The sequence below is a fragment of the Oncorhynchus tshawytscha genome, linkage group LG19, assembly GCF_018296145.1.
Source record: "Oncorhynchus tshawytscha isolate Ot180627B linkage group LG19, Otsh_v2.0, whole genome shotgun sequence".
NCBI lineage: Eukaryota > Metazoa > Chordata > Actinopteri > Salmoniformes > Salmonidae > Oncorhynchus > Oncorhynchus tshawytscha.
In genome coordinates, this window is record NC_056447.1 from 58,002,388 (window position 1) to 58,021,191 (window position 18,804).

At 43.5% G+C, this 18,804-nt stretch overlaps 1 protein-coding gene across 1 annotated transcript in view; it reads right to left on the reverse strand.

The window, feature by feature from the left end:
- The window catches only part of LOC112218951 (epidermal growth factor receptor kinase substrate 8-like protein 2), a 113,215-nt gene that overhangs the window by 90,924 nt on the left and 3,487 nt on the right, over positions 1-18,804 (reverse strand). The window contains 2 exon segments of the mRNA XM_042301202.1: positions 2,546-2,592; positions 3,383-3,433. Of these exon segments, the coding sequence (XP_042157136.1) occupies positions 2,546-2,592; positions 3,383-3,417 (82 nt within the window). The 5' untranslated portion in view covers positions 3,418-3,433.

Below are 18,804 nucleotides of genomic sequence, written 5' to 3' on the forward strand. Positions count from 1 at the left end.
GTCAATGTGGAGGCTATATACAGGGTATTACTGTATTACAATGCCTGGTTTATTTATTAGTTATGAAAAGAATTCAAGGCTCCCTTTTGTTATTTCATTTTTTTAAAACTAAAATGCTTTGATTGCATTTCAACTCATGAATCACTGGTATGCTGTGTGATGACATGAATGACTGGTATACTGTGTGATGACATGAATCACTGGTATGCTGTGTGATGACATGAATCACTGGTATTGCCACGCCCTGGTTGAAGTATTTTGTGTTTATCTTCATGTATTGGGTCAGGCCAGGGTGTGGCATGGGGTTTTTGTATTGTTTTTGTATTGTGGTGTGTTTGTCTTGGGGTTTTGGTGTGTATGTATTGGGATTGTAGCTAGTGGGGTTATCTAGCAAGGTCTATGGCTGTCTGGAGTGGTTCTCAATCAGAGGCAGGTGTTTATCGTTGTCTCTGATTGGGAACCATATTTAGGCAGCCATATTCTTTGAGTTTGTCGTGGGTTATTGTCCTCTGTGTTAGTTTGCGCCAGTTTAGGCTGTTTCGGTTTTCACATTACGTTTATTGTTTTTTGTAAAGTTCGTGTTTGTTTATTATTTAATAAACATGGATTGCAACGCTGCATTTTGGTCCGATCCTTGCTACACCTCCTCGTCCGAGGAGGAGATAGAAGAAAGCCGTTACAGGTATGCTGTGTGATGACATGAATCACTGGTATACTGAGTGATGACATGAATGAATGATTAATGCAGTAGCCTACTGTATATATTGAAATATAGGCCTAAGTTACTGTATTAACAGAAGCTACACAGGAAGCTCTCTCAGGCCTACAGCTGGTTATACAAGGATACTATACTAAACATAATGATAACGACATGACTGATGATTATAACGATAATAACATTAAGAAGTAGAAGCAGAAGAGGAAGTGTATAGGAGTGAGAGCTGCGTGTCCTACAGTACGATGTGACCAACAGGTGCTGTTGCATTACAATATTAGAACGGAACAGTGTAAACAACACTAAATACCTTACACGTAATCCCAGAGAGTCTAATGAGAGGGGGTATAAGCCTTGGTTACAAGCAAAGATTAGAAACAGACGAATTTGTGAAATGATTTAATCCGACATGTTGTGGTTGTTGGTGCTCAGGGAATCAGTCGGCTATTAAACAAACACAGGCACAAGCAGGATCTGTCTTATTTCTGTAGATATACAGAAATATATTTATAATGTATTTGTATACAGAGCATTCAGAAAGTATTCATACACCTGGACACATTACGACCTTATTCTAAAATGTTTTCCCTCACCCATCTACACACAATACCCCACGATGACATCACAATACCCCACGATGACATCACAATACCCCACAATGACAAAGTGAAATGTTTCTCACCCATCTACACACAATACCCAACAATGACATCACAATACCCCACAATGACATCACAATACCCTACGATGACATCACAATACCCCACAATGACAAAGTGAAAACAGGTTTTTAGACATTTTTGCAAATGTATAAAAACTAAAAACAGAAAAAGTACTCAGACCCTTTTGCTATGAGACTCTAAATTAAGGTCAGGGGCATCCTGTTTCTATTGATCATTCTTGATCAATCTGTCATGACTTCAAATGATTGGACACGATTTGGAAAGTCAGTTAAGAACAAATTCTTATTTACAACCCCGGCCAAACCCAGACGACGCTGGGCCAATTGTGCGTCGCCCTTTGGGACTCCCAATCATGGATGGTTGTGATACATCTTAGAATTGAACCAGGGTCTGTAGTGACGCCTCTAGCACTGAGATGCACTGCCAGGGCTTCCTGACAGTTCAGATTGGGTCTGGTCTGATAGAACAGCCAGGGCTTCCTGATAGTTCAAGTCTGGTCTGGTCTGATTGAACAGCCAGGGCTTCCTGACAGTTCAGGTCTGGTCTGGTCTGGTCTGATAGAACAGCCAGGGCTTCCTGACAGTTCAGGTCTGGTCTGGTCTGATAGAACAGCCAGGGCTTCCTGACAGTTCAGGTCTGGTCTGGTCTGGTAGAACAGCCAGGGCTTCCTGACAGTTCAGGTCTGGTCTGGTCTGGTAGAACAGCCAGGGCTTCCTGACAGTTATCTAGTTAGTGGATCGACCATTCTTATGATTCCACTCAACAATGCTGGGTAGATCTGTACATTTACACAGTTTTTAATGGAGATTTTTTTGGGCGGCAATTTAAATCATTAATCTTATAAATACTTAATGAACTAATAAATAAAAGGACATTTCTGGAATCTGTTCCAAACCAAACCCTTACCAGGTATTTGACTCATACTCTCATATTAATGCTTAGGCCACAGGTAACATCACATGCTGATGAGTAACTGTAGTATAAATACACTTATCATAAAACACTGCAGTTCACACACACACACACACACACACACACACACACACACACACACACACACACACACACACACACACGACGTAGTAAACCCCTCCATATCTTAGCATAAACATACGTGCACACAAACATGCTCCGGTCCATATCTTACCGTATAGAGCCTTGGCGCCCATCTTGCTGTCAGATCTGGCCACCCCACTGCAGAGAGAGGAAGAGCAGAAGGAGGATGAGGAGTTACCAGGGTTACGTTGTCTGCCCTTCATCGCTTCAAACTTGTTTCTCCAGCTCTTCCTAATATCAGTATCACAATGTGCTACAAACACTATCTCTTCCTAGTCAGTCTGATACAGCCAGAGAGTGTCCCAGCTAGCAGAATGGACAGCACTGGAAGACTGTCTGATATACTGACCAGATGGCCCAGAGAGAGCGGGGGGGACTTGGAGAGAGAGGGGGAAGTGTGGGAGGAGACTTGGAGAGAGAGGGGGAAGTGTGGGAGGGGACTTGGAGAGAGAGGGGGAAGTGTGGGAGTGGACTTTGGAGAGAGAGAGTGCAAGACAGAGGAAGAGAGAGGGAGAGAGAGAGGGGGGGTACAGACAAAGAAGGAGAGAGAGAGAAAGAGAGAGGGAGAGCGAGAGAGAGAGGTACAGACAAAGAGGGAGAGAGAGAGAGAGAGAGGCCCCTAGACCCCTAGTCTACTATAGCCCTAGTGTACCAGACCCCTAGTCTACCAGACCCCTAGTCTACCAGAACCCTAGTCTACCAGAACCCTAGTCTACTGTCCCTCTGCTGCAGGCTCTCTCCCTGTCCCTCTGCTGCAGGCTCTCTCCCTGTCCCTCTGCTGCAGGCTCTCTCCCTGTCCCTCTGCTGCAGGCTCTCTCTCCGTCCCTCTGCGGTCCCCATGCTGTCCCTCTGCTGCAGGCTCTCTCTCTGTCCCTCTGTAGCAGACATATATGGCAATTCCACGTCCTAGTGTGTGTGTGCTACTCACTTGGCTTGCCTCATCGGAGGTCCCAGGTTATTCATGCTTTAACACATCCACCTGGAAGCCAGAGAAAGAGAGGGAGAGAGAAAGCAGGAGAAAAGAGATTGACATGAAATGACATCGTGTTTTTCTCCAAACCTCAGCATGTTTCCCACTAGGGCTCCTCTATACTTTATTAATTTTGAACCATCTGTTGACTAACAACTCTCATATATAGAGTACAGTGGTGGAAAAGAGAGAGAATTGTGATGGTGATTCTCTATTTTCTATGTTGAGAACCCCCTCCGCCCGAGGGGGTTCTTAACAGGCTCCTACGTCGCGACGTCCCCTGAATGCCCATCTGCTAGCCACGGAACGCTAGCTGTCTAGAGCATATCGGACAGTTAGCTGAAGAGGTCCATCAGCCAATTTTCTTGGGCTACAATATCTAATTTGCCAGTTGGCCTGGACCCTTTTAATACACTGGGCCCTGCCGATCCATCACGACTGATTTGCCAACGTAACCGCCCGAGGGGGCTTCAACTGACTCCTTCGTCGAGGCCCTTCTGCTATCCCCGGCCCGCTAGCTGTCTGAATCACCGTGTCTCCAGCCCGCCTAGCTACTCACTAGATCCCATGATCACTCGGCTACGCATACCTCTCCCTAATGTCAATATGCCTTGTCCATTGCTGTTTTGGTTAGTGATTGTCTTGTTTCACTTTAGAGCCTCTAGCCCTGCTCAATATGCCTTAGCTACCCCTTTTGTTCCACCTCCCACACATGCGGTGACCTCACCTGCTTTAAATGGTATTTCTAGAAACAATACCTCTCTCATTGTCACTTAATGCCTAGGTTTACCTCCACTGTATTCACATCCTACCATACCCTGGTCTGTACATTATACCTTGAATCTATTCTACCGTGCCCAGAAACCTGCTCCTTTTACTCTCTGTTCCGAACGCACAACAACAACCAGTTGTTATAGCCTTTAGCCGTACCCTTATCCGACTTCTCCTCTGTTCCTCTGGTGATGTGGAGGTGAATCCAGGCCCTGCAGTGCCTAGCTCCACTCCCATTCCCCAGGCACTCTCATTTGTTGACTTCTGCAGGCATAAAAGCCTTGGTTTCATGCATGTTAACATTAGATGCCTACTCCCTAAGTTTGTTTTATTCACTGCTTTAGCACACTCTGCCAACCCGGATGTTCTAGCTGTGTCTGAATCCTGGCTTAGGAAGACCACCAAAAATTCTGAAATTTACATCCCTAACTATAACATTTTCCAACAAGATAGAACTGAACTGCCAAAGTTGCAATATACTGCAGAGATAGCCTGCAGAGTTCTGTCATACTATGCAGGTCTGTGCCCCTCATCACTGTCAAACACTCCCTAAAACACTTCAGCGAGCAGGCCTTTCTAATCGACCTGGCCTGGGTATCCTGGAAGGATATTGACCTCATCCCGTCAGTAGCGGATGCCTGGGTATTCATTAAAAGTGCTAACCTCACCATCTTAAATTACGCATGCCCCATTCAAAAAATGTAGAACCAGGAACAGATCAGCACAAAAACATCCTGTGGCGTACTGCATTAGCATCGAAGAGCCCCTGTGATATGCAACTTTTCAGGGAAGTTAGGAACCAATATACACTGGCAGTTAGAAAAGCTAAGGCAAGCTTTTTCAAACAGAAATTTGCAACCTGTAGCACAAACTCCAAAGGGTTCTGGGACACTGTAAAGTTCATGGAGAATAAGAGCACCTCCTCCCAGCTGCCCACTGCACTGAGGCTAGGAAACACTGTCACCACCGATAAATCCACGATAATTGAGAATTTCAACAAGCATTTTTCTACGGCTGGCCATGCTTTCCACCTGGCTACTCCTACCCCGGTAAACAGCCCTGCACCCCCCACAGCAACTTGCCCAAGCCTCCCCATTTCTCCTTTACCCAAATCCAGATAGTCGATTTTCTGAAAGAGCTGCAAAAATATGGACCCCTACAAATCAGCCGGGCTAGACAATCTGGACCCTTTTTCTAAAATGATCCGCTGCAATTGTTGAAACCCCTATTACTAGCCTGTTCAACCGCTCTTTCGTATCGTCTGAGATCCACAAAGATTGGAAAGCTGCCACGGTAATCCCCCTCTTCAAAGGGGGAGACACTCTAGACCCAAACTGTTACAGACCTATATCCATCCTGCCCTGCCTTTATAAGGTCTTTGAAAGCCAAGTTAACAAACAGATTACCGACCATTTTGAATCCGGTCTTGAGCACTCTGGAGCAGGTATTCAGCAAGTATTTCAATTAACAGGTGTGCCTTGTTAAAAGTTCATTTGTGCAACATGTAGGTATTAGAGACTCGGTCAGGGACAGATAGAAAATGATTGTGAAAACACTTGCCAGTTGGTCAGCACATGATCTGAGTATACGTCCTGGTAATCAGTCCGGCACTGCGGCCTTGTGAATGTTGACCTGTTTAAAGGTCTTACTCACATCGGCTAGAGCGTGATCGTCCAGAACAGCTGGTGCTCTCATGCATGCTTCAGTGTTGCTTGCCTCGAAGCCCTCATAGAAGTAATTTAGCTTGTCTGGTAGGCTCACGTCACCGGGCAGCTCGCGGCTGGGCTTCCCTTTGTAGTCTGTAATAGTTTGCAAGCTCTGCCACAGTTTTTGGCCTGGTCACAGACAGCTAATGTGCTCTCCACTGAAGTTCACAAGCGAAGGGAAAAGGTGAGAAGAGGAGAGTGTGTAGAGCGATAAAAGTGATCATGCTGTTTATTTGTGGCTGCTATGAAAGTCAACTCTGTTTGTGTGTGATCGGGGGTGTATTCATTCCACAGTTCCTATTGAAAAATGTTTCTTAAATAAGAAGCAACCTAACGAAACATGGATAAACATACCTAAATTTGTTAAAATATAAACTTTCGTTTGCAACTGTTGGACTAATGATTACACCCTAGATCAGCTAGATGCAGGCCAGAGTGTGCAAGGCGGTAATGAATGTGTCAATGTCTGTCACCTTGGTTCTCCAAAATGTATCTTTACCCGTGCACCTACATTGTAAACGTTCATACATAGGCTAGGTCGGTTTCTATGGGTACAAGCACTGTCCATGACACAAACTGGCCACACCCACGTCTGTTTTTATGGACACAAGCACTGTCCATGACGCAAACTGGCCACACCCACGTCTGTTTTTATGGACACAAGCACTGTCCATGACACGAACTGGCCACACCCATGTCTGTTTCTATGGGTACAAGCACTGTCCATGACACCAACTGGCCACACCCACGTCTGTTTCTATGGGTACAAGCACTGTCCATGACACCAACTGGCCACACCCACGTCTGTTTCTATGGACACAAGCACTGTCCATGACACCAACTGGCCACACCCACGTCTGTTTCTATGGGTACAAGCACTGTCCATGACACAAACTGGCCACACCCCACTTTAAGGTTATTATAGTAAACAAAAACTACATTTGGAAAAATAATTTTGTAAACTGAAATAAAAATACTAAAACTATCTTTAACAGAAAAACAAACTATAATAAAACCATCAAATTAATATTTTGTTTTTTAGCTTTTGTCTTCTAAACTTTGGGGGAAAATGTAATAGGGTTGTTAAGCTTTTTTTGTGGGGTTTTCAGATTTATAAATATGAGTAAATGTTTCTAAAAACCTGTTTGCTTTGTCATTATTATGAGGTATTGTGATGTCATTATGGGGTATTGTGATGTCATTATGGGGTATTGTGATATCATCACTAACGGATACACACTGCGGTAGACCACACCGGTTAGCCTATCATTATCATCACGAACAGATACAGAAAGTGGTAGACATAGGCCCTACAAACTGTACACCCATTCACATGCCGTTGTTTCCTTTGTGATATCATCATTGTTTCCTTTTCAGAAACAACCTTTTTTGGTCAATCGCACATTCCGGATTGAATAAATCATGATAATAAAAAAGTGAAAGCAAATTGCGATACAAAAACTGTCACTGGCACCCTTGTGACCAATTCAAAATGTGTGTCGCACTGCCAAGACAGACTGTTTTGGTCGCAGTATCGAACCCTGCTATTTCCTCAATCAGTAAGAAGCAATACTACATAGGAGGATGAGCTGGCCAATCAGCGGTCTAGAGGAGGACGAGCTGTCCAATCAGCGGTCTAGAGGAGAATGAGCTGGCCAATCAGCCCTCTAGAGGAGGATGAGCTGGCCAATCAGCGGTCTAGAGGAGGACGAGCTGGTCAATCAGCGGTCTAGAGGAGGATGAGCTGGCCAATCAGCCCTCTAGAGGAGGATGAGCTGGCCAATCAGCGGTCTAGAGAAGGATGAGCTGGCCAATCAGCGGTCTAGAGGAGGATGAGCTGGCCAATCAGCGGTCTTCTTGCGTGAATATTTGTAATGACTGGTATACGGCCACATCATTCTGCTATTGGAGTACTTGCACACCATTCAAACATAGAATAACTGCTTTTTAACATACTTAATAAAGAACATTTGGAAGTAAAACTATTTCACTCTGATTGTAATTAATTGTAGGTCATATTTCTAAGAAATCTGTAAACACTGGGCAGTTACTTTAATATCAACCTGTTTACATACTGTACATTTGAAACAAGTTTATATACTACCAGAGTGTCATGTTTTATGATCTGAGGTAAAGATATACCTAAATAAGGGCTGTTATGTTGAGTCAGAAGTAGTTATATTGTAACGGTTTTCTAGTGGTGATGAAGGAGAGTCGGACCAAACTGCAGCGTGTCGATTGCGATCCATATTTATTAAACAAAACGTAAACACGACTAAACACTAAACACTACAAAACAATAAACGTAATGAAAACCGAAAACAGCCTATCTAGTGCAAACTAACAGAGAGTACAAGTAAGACACTAAGGACAATCACCCACGACAAACTCAAAGAATATGGCTGCCTAAATATGGTTCCCAATCAGAGACAACGATAAGCACCTGCCTCTGATTGAGAACCACTCCAGACAGCCATAGACCTTGCTAGACAACCCACTAAGCTACAATCCCAATACCACCACCAAAACCCCAAGACAAACACACCACAATTACAAAAACCCCATGCCACACCCTGGCCTGACCAAATACATAAAGATAAACACAAAATACTTTGACCAGGGCGTGACATATATTCTATCAGATTGCAGTACTAGTTTCCCTTTATGTAAACAACACTCATTTTTTGTAATGCATCATAATTCATTATCCATCGTCCCACACAAATTAATCATCCCATTTCATATTAAAGGGGAAGTTCATGTGGCCTTATTTTCACTCTCTCTGCTTCTGGTTGATCCCCAAAACTGTTTTTTTTAATGTTTTGTTTCATTACAGAGTATGGTGGAAAATACAAGATTATGTTATAATGCTGTTATTGCATCAAATGGTTGTTTTATGCAACAAAATCCTCATCTGTATGTGTTCTACTGAGGATGGGCCTCTGGAAGATTTACCATGTATTTGGGTGATACGTCATTCATGGGTTAATATTTCTGTACTGGGGTACCAGGGGGAGATGGCTCCAGTATGCAGTTGGGGGGCCAGACCCTGGTCTCTACACAACGAGGAAAGTATTTACAGCAGATAATATTTGCTGTGAATTATTAGTAACCTTGAGACCCATTCCATACATCTGTTGTTTGTCATGAACATCCAGGAGGATGGACTTTGCTATAAAATGCTGTGGGACAAACCAGCTGGTTGAGTTCTCAGTGATCACCTCCAGGGGTGATATAAAATGCTGTGGCTCAAACCAGCTGGTTGAGTTCTCAGTGATCACCTCCAGGGGTGATATAAAATGCTGTGGCTCAAGCCAGCTGGTTGAGTTCTCAGTGATCACCTCCAGGGTTGATTACCGACCGGCTCCATTACTGCAGTAAACCAGCTGGTTGAGTTCTCAGTGATCACCTCCAGGGGTGATTACCGACCGGCTCCATTACTGCAGTAAACCAGCTGGTTGAGTTCTCAGTGATCACCTCCAGGGTTGATTACCGACCGGCTCCATTACTGCAGTAATTAAATAATACAGTTTGATTGTTTTGAAGAAAACTAAAAAAGACTCTCCTTTTGAGTACTATAATTCCACTACAAAAGCAATTGGGCACATTTTGTCATCACTTTCCATTGACTACAATTATTTACAGAAATGTGTCTAAAAGCATGTTAGAAAACGCACAAATACTCCATTACCATACCAATACCAATAACCAACTCATATTACATCAGAATCACAATAATAAGATACCCTTGCTGACCCCAGGCCCTATCCCAGATACCCTGTACCCTTGCTGACCCCAGGCCCTATCCCAGATACCCTGTACCCTTGCTGACCCCAGGCCCTATCCCAGATAACCTGTACCCTTGCTGACCCCAGGCCCTATGTATAGGCCTGAGAACGGAAGGAAGAGTACGAACACTTTGCCACAGGGAAAACAACACCGGACCTGGGTTCAAATACTATTAGAAATATTAAAAAACTTTCAGTGTTTGTTTTAGCCTGTCTGGAGGTGCAGATGGGCGGGGTTTTTGTTTTAGCCTGTCTGGAGTGCCAGATGGGCGGGGTTTTTGTTTTAGCCTGTCTGGAGTGCCAGATGGGCGGGGTTTGTTTTAGCCTGTCTGGAGGGCAGATGGGCGGGGTTTTTGTTTTAGCCTGTCTGGAGTGGCAGATGGGCGGGGTTTGTTTTAGCTTGTCTGGAGTGGCAGATGGGTGGCAGATGGGTTTGTTTTAGCCTGTCTGGAGTGGCAGATGGGCGGGGTTTGTTTTAGCCTAGCTGGAGTGGCAGATGGGCAGGGTTTGTTTTAGCCTGCCTGGAGTGGCAGATGGGCGGGGTTTGTTTTAGCCTGCCTGGAGTGGCAGATGGGCGGGGTTTGTTTTAGCCTGCCTGGAGTGGCAGATGGGCAGGGTTTGTTTTAGCCTGCCTGGAGTGGCAGATGGGCAGGGTTCGTTTTAGCCTGCCTGGAGTGGCAGATTTTTGTATTCTTGAGTATTCTTTTGTCTCCATTGCAACCTCAATCAAGCCCAGGTAAAGTGTTAGAAAATGATTATGAATAGCCAGGTCTGGGCAACACATGACTCCCTTCCTCCCTTCCTCCCTTCCTCCCTGAAACCTGGTCTCGTGCCACCACCTGGCTAGCCTGAACAATGGGAGAGAGAAGATGGCTGGAGAGATTAGTGAGGAAAGAGGAAGTCTATGGCCCTATTCCCACAACGAGATATGAAGGAGAGTCTGAGGAGCAGTGTGACTAAAGAGTTTTCTGCTTTTCAAGTCATATGAGTGTGTGCTTCAGTCTGATCAGCTGTAGCCTACTGATAACAACCACAGCAGCGGGTAACCTGGTGAAACCTATGTGCTCTGATCGTATCTGGGCCAGAGGAAACATAACGTCATGTTTTTATAGCCTAAGCTAAAAATGTTGTTGTCTTGCAGCCTGAATTCAAAATGGATTAAATATTTATTTTTCACCCATCTATACACAATACCCCATAATGACATCACAATCCCCCATAATGACATCACAACACCACACAATGACATCACAATATCACATAATGACATCACAATACCCCATAATGACAAAGTGAAAACATGTTTTTAGAAATGTTTGCAAATTTATTGAAAATGAAATACGGAGTCAACACGTTAGAATAACATTTGACAGTGATTACAGCTGTCTGTGAATGTTTATAACAGCTGTCTGTGAATGTTTATAACAGCTGTCTGTGAATGTTTATAACAGCTGTCTGTGAATGTTTATAACAGCTGTCTGTGAATGTTTATGACAGCTGTCTGGGAATGTTTATGACAGCTGTCTGGGAATGTTTATGACAGCTGTCTGGGAATGTTTATGACAGCTGTCTGGGAATGTTTATGACAGCTGTCTGGGAATGTTTATGACAGCTGTCTGGGAATGTTTATGACAGCTGTCTGGGAATGTTTATGACAGCTGTCTGGGAATGTTTATGACAGCTGTCTGGGAATGTTTATGACAGCTGTCTGGGAATGTTTATGACAGCTGTCTGGGAATGTTTATGACAGCTGTCTGTGAATGTTTATAACAGCTGTCTGTGAATGTTTATGACAGCTGTCTGTGAATGTTTATAACAGCTGTCTGTGAATGTTTAAGACAGCTGTCTGGGAATGTTTATGACAGCGGTCTGAATGTTTATAACAGCTGTCTGTGAATGTTTATGACAGCTGTCTGTGAATGTTTATGACAGCTGTCTGTGAATGTTTATGACAGCTGTCTGGGAATGTTTATGACAGCTGTCTGGGAATGTTTATGACAGCTGTCTGGGAATGTTTATGACAGCGGTCTGTGAATGTTTATAACAGCTGTCTGGGAATGTCTCTAAGAGCTTTGCACAGCTGGATTGTACAATATTTGCACATCATTATTTTAAAAATTCTTCAAGCTCTGTCAAGTTGGTTGTTGATCCATTGCGTGTCACGCCCTGTCCTTAGAGAGCCTTTTAATGTCTCTATTTGCTTTGGTCAGGGTGTAATTTGGGTGGGCATTCTATGTTTAGGTTTTCTATGTTTTGGCCGGGTATGGTTCTCAATCAGGGACAGCTGTCTATCGTTGTCTCTGACTGGGAACCATACTTAGGTAGCTCTTTTTTCCCTCCTCCTTTCAGTGTGGAGTGTTGTTTGTGGTACATAGCCCTTAAGCTTCACTGTTGTTTTGTATTGTTTATTTTGTCAGCGTCATTTTCTTTATAAAAGGAATATGTACACTCACCACGCTGCGCTTTGGTCCACTTCTTACGACGGTTGTGACATTGCTAGATAGCCATTTTCATACCTTGCCATAGAGTTTCAAGTTGATTTAAGTCTAAACTGTAACTGACCGACTCAGGAACATTCAAAATCGTCTTGGTAAGCAACACCAGTGTATATTTGGGCTTGTGTTTTAGGTTATTGTCCTGCTGAAAGGTGAATTTGTCTCCCAGTGGTTTTGAAAAGCAGACTGAACCAGGTTTTCCTCTAGGATTTTCCCAGTGCTTAGCTCCATTCAGTTTCTTTTTTATCCTGAAAAACTCCCCAGTCCTTAATGATTACAAACATACCCATAACATGATGCAGCCACTACTATGCATCAAAACATGGAGAGTGGTACTCAGTAATGTGTTGTATTGGATTTGCCACAAACATAACACTTTGTATTCAAGACAGTTAATTTCATAGCCACATTTTTTAAAGTATTACTTTAGTGTCTTGTTGCAAATAGGATGCATGATTTGGAATATTTTTATTCTGTACAGGCTTCCTTCTTTTCACTGTCATTTAGGTTAGTATTGTGGAGTAACTTGAATATTGTTGATCCATCCTCTGTTTCATGGTTGTGATATGAGAACTATGTTTTAAAGTCACCATTGGCCTTACCCTGAGTGGTTTCCTTTCTCTCCGGTAATTGAGTTAGGAAGTACACCTGTATATTTGTAACGACTCGATGTATTGAAAACACCATCCAAAGTGTAATTAATTACTTCACCATGCTCAAAGGGATATTTAATGTCTGCTTTAAAAGATTTTTCTCATCTAGTGTACCAATAGGTGCCCTTCTTTGCAGGGCAGTGGAAAACCTCCCTGGTCTTTGTGGTTGAATCTGTTTGAAATTCACTGCTCGACTGAGGGACCTTACTGATAATTGTATGTGTGGGATACAGAGATGAGGTAGTCATTTAAAATCATGTTACACACAGTGTAACATCTGCTTCCAGCTCACACTCTCAAACGCATAGATCCCCTGAATGCATCTCCAGATCCCAATCACCTGTTCACACACCTGTATGCCATTATCACACACTATTTAGTTCAGTTCTTTGCACCCAATCACTGAGGTTTGTTTTGTGACGCACTTCTATTCGGAGCGCTGGTTTCCCACCATAATTGAATCATCCCGTGTTTGATAGTTTCTGTCCGCCTCACTAACGACGTCTTTTGTCTATTCCCTGCCTGTACTTTAGCCTATCTACCTATTGCCTGATCTCCCGGGCGACGTTACTAGCCTTTTCCCTGCCTGTACTGTTGCCTTTGTATGACCTTCTGCCTGCCCCTGGACCCAGCTACCTGCCTCCTCCTGTGGTCCTTTTCAAAAACACCTGCTGCGCCCTGCGCTTGAAAGCAGCTCTGTCTCGTGTTCATTACAACAGAATGAGTCCATGCAACGCATTATGTGACTTTCTAAGCTAATTTTTATTCCTGAATATATTTAGGTTTGTCATAACAAAGGGGTTGAAAACTCAAGACATTTCAGCTTTTAATTTAAAAAAACAAAAACATAATTCCACTTTGACATGTGTTGGCCAGTAGCACAATCTCAATTTTATCCATTTTAATTTAGGCTGTGACACAACACAAAATCCATAGCTTTACTCAGTGCAACCGGCAGCTTCTGGGCATGTATCAAACCCTGGAATGAGTAGGTTGTTTAAAATATAAATCCTAAAGAACTGAATAAACAAACACTAGGCCAATAGGCTATGCTGTATTCCTGGAGTAAATCTGAGCTGAAAAAAACTTGTTAAAGCGTACGTTGTAATTCAAATCTTAACTGACGCATTTCAAGATCTTTTTGAGTAGCCTGGAACTAGTTATGTGCGATTGAGAGTGGTGGGGTGGATAAACTAGAATTGGAGGATCCTTCATCGGTTAAATCTCCAGTTTGGGAACATTTAGGCTTCCTGGTAGGATCAAAAATGTATTGAACTTAAAAGAACATTCATTAAAATCTGCTCCAAGATAAGAATTATTTTTAAAAATGTATTTTCCTTCAACTTTCTGAGGCAACGGCACGGTTCACCACGTCATATGTATACTGAACAAATATATAAAAGCAACAAAGTTGGTCCCATGTTTCATGAGCTGAAATAAAAGATCCTAAAAATGTTCAACCTGCACAAAGCTTATTTTTTACATCCCTTAATTAATTAGCATTGTATCCTTTGCCAAGATAATCCCTCCACCTGACATGTGGGTAAATCAAGAAGCTGATTAAACGGCATGATCATTCCACAGGTGCACCTTGTGCTAGGGACAATAAAAGGCCACTTTAAAATGTGCAGTTTTGTCACAACACAATGCAACAGATGCCTCAAGTTTTGAGGGAACATGCAATTGACATGCTGACTGAAGGAATGTCCACCAGAGCTGTTGCCAGAGAATTTAAGGTTTGGTTCTCCACCATACACCGCCTCCAATGTTTTAAAGAATTTGGCAGTAAGTCCAATCGGCCTCACAACCGCAGACCACGTGTAACCACCCCAGCCCAGGAGGTCCACATCCGGCTTCTTCACCTGAGGGATTGTCTGAGACCAGCCACCCAGACAGCTGATGAGTATTTCTGTCTGTAATACAGCCCTTTTGTGGAGAGAAACTCGTTCTGATTGGCTGAGCCAAGCTCCCCAGTGAGTGGGATGCGCCCCTGCCGGTCATATGAAGTCCATAGATTAGGGCCTAATGAATTTATTTCAATTGACTGATTTCCTCATGAACTGTAGCTCAGTCAAATCGTTGAAATTGATGCGTTTATATTTTTGATCATTATATAAAGTAGCCTGGGAGAATCATGATTATTTGCATCAATCCAGTGGCCATTTTGTTTTGAAAACTCAATCACAAATGTGCTACAGACGTAGGTGGCGTGTCCATAAGCTAAGCTTCCCCTAAAAGAAATTGAACTAAATTGTCAAAATTATAGTCTAATAAGCCTACTCCTGTCTATACACAAATAAATAAATCATAAATCATTCAAAATAGTCTACTACACCAGAAAGCATGATTTGGCCAAAGATCATTTTTAAATAAGCTGTGGATTGCCTACAGTCGGAAGGACCCACAATTTGGGCAGCTGGCGCTGCAAATACCATATAGATTGCTCGCGATGCGGTGCCTTAGACCGCCGCGATGCGGTGCCTTAGACCGCCGCGATGCGGTGCCTTAGACCGCCGCGATGCGGTGCCTTAGACCGCCGCGATGCGGTGCCTTAGACCGCCGCGATGCGGTGCCTTAGACCGCCGCGATGCGGTGCCTTAGACAACCGATGTGAACCTATTTCTCTTCTGCAAACACACAGCCACATTCCCGCACCACCACAACAGAAACTAAATCAAGTCCATGGCTAAACACTTAGCATTATCAATGTGCAAGTAGAGTATATATAAAATATATTATTATATTAGTAGCTAGCTACTTGTGTCGAGTGGTATTGATACAGCTGGCTAGGTCATTTATTAGAGAGTGGTATTGATACAGCTGGCTAGGTCATTTATTAGAGAGTGGTATTGATACAGCTGGCTAGGTCATTTATTAGAGAGTGGTATTGATACAGCTGGCTAGGTCATTTATTAGAGAGTGGTATTGATACAGCTGGCTAGGTCAATTATTAGAGAGTGGTATTGATACAGCTGGCTAGGTCAATTATTAGAGAGTGGTATTGATACAGTTGGCTAGGTCAATTATTAGAGTGTGGTATTGATACAGTTGGCTAGGTCAATTATGTAATGGTATAAACTAAACAGATGAGTCTGCTGCAGATAAAAGCCATGTGAACTTTGTCCCCTTCTCTTGATTAAGCATTTTAGACCAGATAAAAGATACAGGGGTTATCTGGTTCCAATATTAACAAACAACTCCATTGAACCTGTATTCATTCTGTTGTGATAATGGTGGGTTTATTTGTGTGTGTGTGTGTGTGTGTGTGTGTGAGTATGTTTGTATAAAGTATGGACAGTGTGTGTGTACAGTATTGTGTGTGTACAGTATTGTGTGTATACAGTATTGTGTGTATACAGTTCTAGAAAGTATGTTTGCACGGCCTTGTGAATTTGTTTGCACTTTGCATGGAGTCAAGGCCAGGTTGGAGTAAAAGCACTTGGTGACAACTGCAGATATAAAAAGGGCCATTGATTGATTGGTTCATTGATTGATGATTGAGTCAATGACCTGGGTCGACTGTATAGCCACTTACATTTCATAGGTCAGAGAACAATAACAGATTTGTAATAAAGCAGTGGTTACAATCATGTGTTTGCACTGTGATCCACCTAGCTAGCTTAATGGACTTTCTTTGTGATCCACAAAGTAAACAAAATCTATTTTTCTGGCCTAGTTCATATATGAGGATAACTATGTAAAATAATACAATAGATTTATGAATAGGCTATGTCACTGACCATTTGTGTACCTTTAAAAAAAATATATATATATTAGCTTTGTTTTAATTTGTTCAGTCAGCAATTTAGTTCTTACCCTACATAATCCATATAAAACAATAATTAAATCAAGATAGGAACTATCAGGTGCTTGTTGGTGCTATAGGTTGTAGTACTAGGCGTAAATAGGGACGAATGGGGATCACCTCACCCATTTCCATAGAAAATGACCCATGAGCACCAACATGTGAAGTGCATAGGAGCATATCAAATTCCGTTTCAAATGAAAGAGACGAGTCTATTTTGGGGGAATGAAGGCAAAGCTACATTTTTCAACCGTGTCCATCAAAAACATTTGGTAAAGGCTTTGATTTCTGGATAAACAAATGGAAGAGTGCGTCTTAGAAAACATCTAATAGAAAAAGTCTTAAATGTATCAGAAACACTCTCTCCTATCTGAGATATCTACTGCAGCCCTCATAGGCCTCACTCTCCCCTATCTGAGATATCTACTGCAGCCCTCATAGGCCTCACTCTCCCCTATCTGAGATATCTACTGCAGCCCTCATAGGCCTCACTCTCTCCTACCTGAGATATCTACTGCAGCCCTCATAGGCCTCACTCCCCCTACCCGAGATATCTACTGCAGCCCTCTTAGGCCTCACTCCCCCTACCCGAGATATCTACTGCAGCCCTCTTAGGCCTCACTCCCCCTACCCGAGATATCTACTGCAGCCCTCATATCTACCTGCAGCCCTCATAGGCCTCACTCCCCCTACCTGAGATATCTACTGCAGCCCTCATAGGCCTCACTCCCCCCTACCCGAGATATCTACTACCAATTAGTTAGTGATTTTATTCATTTAAATTTAGTTTAAGAATGATTATTAAGTGATTAAAACTCAGAATTACTAACAACAACAAACAAAATCAGTAAAGGAATGACTGCTACAGTGCTACAATGGGAAATCCTAATAGTCACAGACCTGTCCTCCCTTCCACTGGCATTCTGTTGACCGAGTGACCATGCCGAGCATTTATCTACTGTTAAAGGCTCTGCGTGGTCAATCCGTCATCTGAAGAGGCCGTACAGCATTTACTGCAATGCAGCTTCCGCAGACGTCAGGGTTTTCATTGCGCTTGAAGGAAGTTGTCAGGTAAGTGAGTTTGTGTTTATACAGGACGTACCCCCCCCCTCCTACCGTCAATCAATCATGTCAGTGTGAAGCTGTATGTAGCCCTACGCATTGTCACAACATTTTATAGGCGCACGGTGATGCGGTACGGAGCTTGATTTGGCCTTTGCATGCCTCCGGAGGCTCTGCAATTGCGTCACAGCCTCCATACGAAAGCCTCCAACCACATTAGCGGATCAAGCATAAATTGGCTTTGATATTCAGCTCGTAACTGTGTTCTTTGTCTTTCTGTTGTCTTGTGGTCAAACCAAGAGTGTTAGAACAGCCACCAGCCGCTTTTAGTCTGCTTTTTCTCCACTACAGGATTCCTGCCTTAAGCCCTTGAACCGTTACTCCTGTTCATCACAGCTAGCTAACTGCTACCGAGTGGCCCAGCCCTGACGCCATCTTTGAGCCAGGCCCATCTCCCAGCCTGATCAGTGGACCCTATGATCACTCGGCTACACAGCTGATGCCTCCCGGACTCTTCACTAACACGACTAGAATCCACTACCACTGGATTCTTGCCGTAAGCTCTGGACTTTTGCATTGGATCATCGCTGCTAGCTTGCTGCTACCGAGTGGCTATAGTGGCTAATGCCCTTGTCCTGAAGCTAGCAACAGTTAGCCTCGAGCCAGGCGCATCTCCCGGCTAGCAAACAAAATTACTCCAGCTACATAGCACTTATGTCAACTGGCCTGGACCCTTTGACGACACGGAGACCCGCCAATCCATCATGACTGGTCTGTCGACGTAATTCTATCCGTTGTGCCCTCAACCGGCCTTTGCCGGACATCGGTGAAGATGCTTCTACTAGCCCCGGCCTGCTAACTTTTTTATTTTTTAATGCCGTGTCTCCGCTAGCGTAGTGACGACTGCCCAGCAGCTTCCCTGTTTCATCTATTGCTGTTCACTGGACCCTATGATCACTTGTGTGTGACCTCACCCAGAATAACTACTGCGTCCAGAGATGCAACCTCTCTTATCGTCATTCAATGCCTAGATTTACTTCCACTGTACCCACACCCTACCATACCAGTCTGTTTATTATGCCCTGAATCTATCCTACCAC